Source organism: Neophocaena asiaeorientalis, unplaced genomic scaffold (assembly GCF_003031525.2).
Source record: "Neophocaena asiaeorientalis asiaeorientalis breed wild unplaced genomic scaffold, Neophocaena_asiaeorientalis_V1.1 scaffold593, whole genome shotgun sequence".
NCBI lineage: Eukaryota > Metazoa > Chordata > Mammalia > Artiodactyla > Phocoenidae > Neophocaena > Neophocaena asiaeorientalis.
The window spans coordinates 1,329,824-1,338,401 of NW_020174701.1; the positions used below are offsets into that span (position 1 = coordinate 1,329,824).

The following is an 8,578-nucleotide window of genomic DNA, read 5'->3' on the forward strand; positions in this document are numbered from 1 at the left end:
CTTACTGAGCGCTGCACATGTTTCTCTTCGTCAGGCGCTAAGTCCTAGGAACACAGAAATGAACAAGACCCAGAAAGTACCTGCTCTCAGGGAGCTTGTATCCTAGTGGGAAGGCCAGATAACAAAATGATTAAGATAATTATAAACTGTGTTAGGAAGTATAAAGGGAAAAGGGTGGTATTATAATTTAAAAAATCAGAGAACTGCTCTCGGAGGAGATGACCTCAAAGACTGAGAGGGAGTGGGCCAAGCCAATGCCGGGGTGGGTGGGGGTGGGAAGGAGGTTCCAGCCAGAGGGGACAGTGTGCGCAAAGACCACTCGCCAGGAAGAGCTCAGCGGGGTTGGGGAGCAGAAGGGACCGAGGGCGAGGATGGCCAGCTCCCTCAGGGACGCAGAGGACCCTGGATTTTATTCTCAGCACATTCAATGCACAGAACAGTTCTAATCAGGGAGTGGCGTTGGGAAACAGTTGACGAGAACATTTACAGAGTTTGTAATCATATGGGAAGAGTCTTTACAATGTGCTGTTGATTTTAACGAGCAGAATAAGTAACTGAACGCTTGAGATGTTCCCGATTTGGGTTTGAAAAACGTGCGGGGATGAACTGCAGAGTCCCCAGAATGAGATTTGCCTGGGTGTCGGCTGTCCCTGGGCCGTGGACGGTGTCATTTTCCTGTCCCTTCCATGTTTTTGCGACGTGTCATTTATATAATCAGGAAGGAAGGTAGATGCTGTCGCTGAGATCCGTGCGCCTGGCTGCACGTGCGGGGCAGAGCGGGCCCCCAGGTCAGGCTCCCTGCGGTGGATATGGGGCGCCCTCACTGACTGAACCCGCCTCTTCCCAGTTTGAGGGCTGCTCGAAGGCCTACTCCCGCCTGGAGAACCTGAAGACGCACCTGCGCTCCCACACAGGGGAGAAGCCGTACGTGTGTGAGCATGAGGGCTGCAACAAAGCCTTCTCGAATGCCTCGGACCGCGCCAAGCACCAGAACCGCACCCATTCCAACGAGGTACCCGGCCCCAGGGAGGCGGGCAGCGGGCACGTGCGTGAATGCATCACCCTCATCCCACGGCTTCTAGACACCCAGAGGCCATTCGGTGGCCAGGTGCCACTTCCCTCTGCCCCCTGGTGTGGGGACTCAGCATGCAGCGGCAGCCCTGTCGCCCCCACCACAGGCTGGCAGCGCGGATGACACGCTCCAGCTGCTCGTGCCGCCGGGGCCTGCGGAGCTGTCGGTCCCTCCCCGCGTGGAGCACAGAGCAGCCTCTGTCACTCCAGGTAGCCAGAACCCCAGGCAGGGCTGAGGGAGCCCAGGGAGGAATGTCGGGTGGAAGCTCATGGTGGCTCTGTACCCGCCTTCCGGTCCCCGCCCAGCCATTCAACTGCTGTCACTCAGGTAGACTCAGGAAAGGATGTTTCTAAACGTTTTGATACATTTTGGACCCCAAAGGGACTTGCTCCAGTGCTGGTAGGAAGTTCAAGGACTTCCCAAAGGTATCTGAACCCCTCAGAGTGTCTAAAGACAAGAGCTAGTCTTGGATAAGGGTGTGTGTGGGTATGTGTGTTTGCAAGTATGTATGTGCATGTGTGTGGATGTGGTTGTATGTATTATGTGTGTGGGTGTGTGGCTATGTATTTGTAAGTATATGTACACGTGTGGGTGTTTACATACGTGTGTGTGAGTTTACGTGGATGTGTGAGTTTACTTGTATGTGCATACGTGTGTGTACCTGTGTGCATGTAGACAGAGTATGTCTATATGTGGATGTCACTTTTGTGTGTGTGTATGAGCTCAGGACCGAGGTTCAGAAACCCTGGGTTTTCATCCCACTCCTGGGTGACTTGGGGACAGTGTCTTTGCCTCTCTGAACCTGTCTTTCCTCGTGAGACAGAGCAGGTGTTCGTGCTGTGTCACAGACGTATAACGAGGTAATACACTCGCTACTGATACCAAAATGCCCAGCGCCCCAATCGCTATGCGGATCACACCAGGCACTGTGTGTCCCCTCCCTCTACAGGCTCTGATCCATGTCCCCGGTCCGTGGTGGGGCCCCCTTAACCACAGGCTTACCTGCAGGAAAAGGTGGCAGGCGAAGCCGGCGGGGCGGGGCTCCTGCGGGGCGGGACTCCTGTGGGCGGGACTCCTGCGGGGCGGGGCTGACGTGGCTCCATCCATGGACCCAGCGCCTTCCGACAGTGCCGCCAGCTCTGCTCTGCCGAAGGACGGGGCTTCGGGAAGACGGACGGTGCTCCCATGCGGAGTCTGCCTTCCTGTCCCATCCGTAACGCCTCTTCTCTTCCAGAAACCCTACATCTGCAAGATCCCAGGCTGCACCAAGAGGTACACAGACCCCAGCTCCCTCCGGAAGCACGTGAAAACGGTCCACGGCCCAGATGCTCACGTCACCAAGAAGCAGCGCAACGACGTGCACCTCCGCACCCCCCTGCTCAGGGAGAACGGGGACAGCGAGGCCGGCGCCGAGCCTGGCCGGGGCTCCGAGGAGAGTGCCGAGGCCAGCAGCACCAGCCAGGCCGTGGAGGACTGCCTGCACGTCAAAGCCATCAAGACCGAGCGCTCCGGGGTAAGCAGGGCTGCGCAGCAGAGGCCCGGTCCATACCCCGCCCCCAGGAGGCCGTGCCCAGCGGCACCAGGGGCGCAAGGATGTCCCTCCTCTCTCCAGCTCAGCTGGCCCCCATCACCACCTTGGGCCCCCATGGAACCTGTTTCGTGCCAGGTCCCATCCTGCTGGGCAGGCCGTGGGTGACGGGGATGCCTCCCCCGACGAGGTCAGTTTGCAGGGGGTGGGGCGGTACCCGGTGTCTGCCTTTCCAACCAGTACCCGCCGCCGCCGCAGCTGCCCCCGCCCCTCTGTCCTGTCTCTGCGTCCTTGCCCCTCTGGCCTGCACCCCTTTTGTTCTAACCACCTGTTCTTTGTCTCCACCTCTTTCTCCTGACTGTACCTCCCTTAAGGATAGACGGTACTGAGGTGAGCGAAGCAGCGGGGTGGGCTCTGGGCGCGCTGGCGTGAGTGAGGGGGGCTGGGGCGCTTGTCCAGGCTCCTTACGGCCGGGAAGGCAGGTTCGGGTACGTAGACCGCAGGCACCGCAGGTGGGGCCGTCGGAACAGCTCGAGGCTGGCAGCAGGGGTCAAGCTTGCAGGCACAGGGGGAAGCGGTGGGGTCCAAGCCCACGTGAGGGTCAGGGCAGGGTGGAGGTGTGAATCTGGACTGCGGAGCAGGGCGGGCCTGACCTACAGAAGGCCTTGAGTGCCGAGGTGAGGGGTGTGGGCCGTGCTGTGTGCAGCTCCCCTGGAAAGGTCTGGAATTTGGGAGCCTTTAGGTTAGAAATGAACCAGGGATGCTGCATCCCAGGTGAGCCTCATTTGGGCTCAGATCCCAAGTCACGGTGGAGGGAGCCCAGTTTCTGTGGGGTTCCACCCCGTACACGTGTGCCACCAGCTCTCGCCTCAATTCACCCTGTTGCAGAGGGAGGGCTGGTTTGGGGTGGCCACTCAGGTCAAGGGCGAGGGCTGTGTCCAGCAGCTGCACCCTCCGCAGTCAACCCTTCCCTTTCTAGCAACCCACCTCCGGCCTGCTGGGCAGACGGCAGGTAGCAGGCCTTCACTGGTTCTTACTTCATCGAGTGGCCCACCCCCATCGCTGTTGTTGGGGTACTTGAGTCTCCTCCTTCCTGTCTATTTCACGCGGCTGCGGCAGCCTCTGTGGGGCTCAGCTTCATAGGGTCCTCATACTGACAGCTCTGCAGGCAGAGAGCTCTGGCCCAGACGCTGGCTGGGAAAGCTTAGGAGCATAGCAGGGGGCTAGGGCAGGTGGGTGGTGGGTACCTGGCGATTACCCGCTGCCTTCTACTCGCCGGGTGGTCTCCATCCATCCACTGACTCTCTCCAGGAGTCAGGTTGGGTCCCGCTTACAGTTGGGGAAGTCGAGGTTCAGAGCAGTGATGCTTTGAAAGCTCCTCCATACGGCAGCTTCCTGCCCCCGGGTGTGCAAGGGTGCAGCATGGGTGGCGGGGCCGGTGGGTGCTCACACCCTCTGAGTCCGTGCCTTCTCACCATGCTCCCCACAGCTGTGTCAGTCCAGCCCCGGGGCCCAGTCTTCCTGCAGCAGCGAGCCCTCTCCTCTGGGCAGTGCCCCCAACAATGACAGCGGTGTGGAGATGCCGGGGACAGGGCCCGGGAGCCTGGCAGACCTGACGGCTCTGGAGGACCCACCGCCAGGGGCCGACGCCTCCGCCCTGGCCACCCCCTCTGCCGGTGGCCTGCAGCTGCGCAAACACATGACCACCGTGCACCGGTTCGAGCAGCTCAAGAGGGAGAAGCTCAAGTCGCTCAAGGATTCCTGCTCATGGGCCGGGCCGGCTCCACACACCCAGAACTCCAAGCTGCCCCCGCTGCCGGCAAGTGGTGAGTGGAGGCCCTGGGCGTGCAGGTGGGGTGGGAGGGAGCCCAGGGCAGCACGATGAGGTTCATACCCACCAGGCACCATGTGCCCTAGAGAAGATGGATCTTACAAGCCCATTGCACAGGTCAGGGAATTGAGGCTCAGAGAGGTGAAAGTGCTTTGCTCAGATCGGTGGCAGAGCTGAGGCTCAGCCCAGGCCTGAGTGGCTCCGAAGCCCATGCTCCTCCGGCTACACCATACTGCATCCCCATAAGCCCCCAGGCAGGCAGACCCAGCTCAGCCTTTGCTCTCCTCGTGAGCCATGCACTTGCCTACCAGGCACCTGCCGCGCACACCACGGCAAAGGGCTCGGCAGGACAGGGACACATTCCAGGTCCCTGTGGTTAGAAGGCCAAGTTACGAGATGCCGAATGAGCGAGTAGCGCTGAGGACAGAGCTCAGTGTAGCTCGAGAGAAAGCAGGGCAGCTGGGGAGGCGCAGGGAGGGCGTCAACGGAGGGGGCAGCCCTGTGCTCAGCCTCAGGAAGCATTGGCCAGACTTTGAGGTGGAAGACGTCTTCACCAGGCATTTCTTGAGTGCCACTGTGCCAGGCCGCGTGCCGGGCGCCAGACACCTTGAGGCACTGAGCCTCCACACTGCCTTCCAGGGCCCAGTGTGCACCGTGGCACTGAGTTATTAAGAGGAGACCCTGAGAGGCACCACCTTGCTCCTCCTTGAAGGGGGGATTCGTTGCCCCAGCTGTCGAGGGAACTGCCGGCAGATGGCCTTCAACTCCCCACCTCCTCCAGAGATTGCCTGGGGTGCTGACAGCTGCCTCACCCAAGGTCACCCCTCCCGGCATGGCCCACGTCCAGGGATAGATCTCTGCAGGGCTGTAGAGGCTGCTCAAGGCCCAGAGCTGCCTGTGAGATGAGTCGCGGCTGGCGGTGGGCCTGCGTTGCAGCTGTCTTCTCCCTAACCACTCTGCTGCCTCTCCACACCACCCCACCGTGGCTGTGGGTCTCAGGACAGTCCCCCTAAACAGCCTGCTGGGTAAACTCAGTCCCAGGGGAGCCCACATGGCAACGCCCATCCGTAGATGGTGGGGATGCAGGGAGGCTGTGGCCAGGGCCCTCCTGGGCTCTTGGGGGTAACCCAGTGCTACGGAGAGGCACATCCCATCCACAGCTGGAGAAACTGAGGATGGGGCCGAATGAGAACGCAGGGCCAGCCGGGCAGTGCTAGATTGGGATCGGGCCTCCTAACTTCCACTAGCCGCCCTGGCAATGAGTGCCACCGTTTGCTAACTGTCCCTTCCTTTCTTCCTCTTGTTGAGAAATCATTAGCTGGGTTCCTGCTGGGTGCCAGGTCCCGTTCCAGGACTCTGGGCCCAGCAGCCTCAGTGTGGCCCAAGCAGGCAGTGTACCGCCCCTTGTCCCCAGTCCCCGGCGCTGACCCCTCTCCTCTCCCGCAGGCTCCGTGCTGGAAAACTTCAGAGGCGGCGGCGGGCCAGCGGGGCTGCTGCCCAACCCGCGGCTGTCCGATCTGTCCGCCGGCGAGGTGACCGTGCTGAGCCACCTGCAGGAGCGCCGCGACAGCTCCACCAGCACGGTCAGCTCGGCCTACACCGTGAGCCGCCGCTCCTCGGGCATCTCCCCCTCCTTCTCCAGCCGCCGCTCCAGCGAGGCCTCGCCCCTGGGCGCCGGCCGCGCACACCCCGCCAGCTCCGCCGACTCCTATGACCCCATCTCCACCGACGCGTCGCGGCGCTCCAGCGAGGCCAGCCAGTATGGCGGCAGCGGTGGTGGCGGCCCGGGGCTGCTCCAGCTCACGCCCGCCCAGCAGTACAGCCTGCGGGCCAAGTACGCGGCAGCCACGGGCGGGCCGCCCCCCACCCCGTTGCCCAGCCTGGAGCGCACTAGCCTGCGGACCCGGCTGGCGCTCCTGGATGCGCCCGAGCGCGTGCTGCCCGCTGCCTGCCCGCACCCGATCGGGCCTCGGCGGGGCAGCGATGGGCCGCACTACATTCCACAGCGCCCACGACGTGACCCCGGCAGCTCTGCCGCTGCCCTGCGCCCAGGGCCGAGGCCTCCGTCTGCAGAGCCACGCGAGCGCCGACGGCGGCCTGGCCCGAGGCGCCTACTCGCCCCGGCCGCCCAGTATTAGCGAGAACGCAGTGATGGAGGCCTTGGCGGTGGGGGCGGACGGCGTGGGCCCCGAGGTCAGCCTCGGGCTGCCGGAGGACGACCTTGTACTGCCTGACGACGTGGTGCAGTACATCAAGGCGCATGCCGGTGGCGCCCTGGAGGAGAGCGCCCCAAAGGTGTACCCCCCGGAGAGCACCTGCTTCTCCGAGAACCCCAAACTGCCCAGCCCCGGGCTGCACGGCCGGCACACGATAGCGGCCGCAGACTCCAACGTGGGCCCCTCTGCCCCTGTGCTGGGAGGCTGCCCAATGGGTTACGTGGCCCCCTCCAGCCTGAACAAAAACAGCATGCCTGTGCAGTGGAACGAGGTGAGCTCCGGCACCGTGGACGCCCTGGCCAGCCAGGGGAAGCCTCCGCCCTTCCCACAGGGCCACTTGGCGGTGGTGCCACAGAAGCCAGCCTTCGGCCAGTATCCAGGCTACAGTCAGCAGGGCCTGCAGCTGAGCCCCGGGGTCCTGGACAGCTCGCAGCCACACCTGCAGCCCTGCAGTGGAGCGCCCTCTGCGCCCAGGGTAAACTACATGCAGCAGCTGCGGCAGCCAGGGGCAGGTGGCCAGTGTTCCAGCATGGAGGCTGCTGTGAGCGCCCACCCTGGCTACGGCCAAGCCCATGCCCAGCTGAGCCCCCTGGGTGGGGCCCCGCACCAGTTCCCCCGGTCCTGCAGCAACATGGCGGCCAAGCCGGGCCACCTGGGGCTCCCCCAGCAGATGGAAGTTGTCCCTGACCCCGCCATGATGGGCAGCAGCCACAGGGAACTTGACATCCCCAGTTCCAGCCTGGCTAGGATGCCACCACCTCACCTAGCCCAGAGCTACCCACAGCAGAGCCATCACCTGGCCACAGCCATGAGCCAGGAGGGCTACTGCCAAGGCCCCAGCCTTGTGCCTTCCCACCAGCCTGGCTTCGTGGGGCCTCAGCAGGGCCCGACGGGGGCGGCCGGATCGAGCTTTGGCCTAGTGCAACCCCGGCCACCCGCAGAGCCCGGCCCTGCTGGCCGCCGCCGTGGGGTGCGTGCGGGGCAGCAGCTGGCCTATGCCAGGGCCTCTGGCCACGCCATGGCTGCCCTGTCAATCGACCAGGAGATGGCAGAGTCTGTGCCCAAGGGGACGATGGGCGGCGTGTTGGCCCTGACTCCCCAGGCACCCGCCCAGGATGCGGGCGGGACCCAGGACCGCAGCACGCTTTACTATTACGGCCAGATCCACATGTACGAGCAGAACGGAGGCCTGGAGAACCAGGCCGGCTGCCAGGCCATGCGGCCCCAGCCTCTGCAGCCCCAGGCCTTGCCCTCGCCAGGGCTCAACCAGGTGTCCAGCACTGTGGACTCCCAGCTACTCGAGGCCCCCCAGATTGATTTTGATGCCATCATGGATGACGGCGATCACTCCAGCTTGCTCTCGGGAGCCCTGAGCCCCAGTCTCCTCCACGGCTTCTCCCAGAGCTCCTCCCGCCTCACCACCCCGCGCAACTCCCTGACTCTGCCCTCCATCCCCGCGGGCATCAGCAACATGGCGGTCGGGGACATGAGCTCCATGCTCACCAGCCTGGCCGAGGAGAGCAAGTTCCTGAACATGATGACCTAAGGCCCCGGCGCCTGGCGCTGTGCGGACCCCGAGGGACCAGCGCTTCCCAGAGCGTGGGCCTTTCGTCCGTTTCATCTTTTCCCCCCAAAAGTATTAAATAGGTCTGAGGGAGTTTGGCCAGTGTCTGGTTCAGACCACAGAGGCTTTAAGGGCAGGTTTATGTGCGTCCTGTCTGGTCTTCTTTTAGATTATCTGTAGGAACTCTGAAGAAAGCCTCAACAGAAAAGGCAAGGCAGGAATGCAAAACTCGTTTACACAGCGCTTCGCAGCCTTTGGTGTTTATAGGACCACTCTGTTCTGGCTTTGTCACCTCTGTCATCTGGCTAATGAGGGATTACGTTGGCCCAGGGCTTTCTAAGCACACGTGGAAAGAGGCGAGAGGAAC

At 62.8% G+C, this 8,578-nt stretch overlaps 1 protein-coding gene across 1 annotated transcript in view; it reads left to right on the plus strand.

The window, feature by feature from the left end:
• Positions 1-8,343, plus strand: part of GLI2 (GLI family zinc finger 2) — a 181,119-nt gene extending 172,776 nt beyond the window's left edge. Inside the window, 5 exon segments of the mRNA XM_024759165.1 lie at positions 848-1,012; positions 2,307-2,585; positions 4,090-4,426; positions 5,878-6,427; positions 6,429-8,343. Of these exon segments, the coding sequence (XP_024614933.1) occupies positions 848-1,012; positions 2,307-2,585; positions 4,090-4,426; positions 5,878-6,427; positions 6,429-8,193 (3,096 nt within the window). The 3' untranslated portion in view covers positions 8,194-8,343.
• Positions 8,344-8,578: the final 235 nt, after the last annotated feature.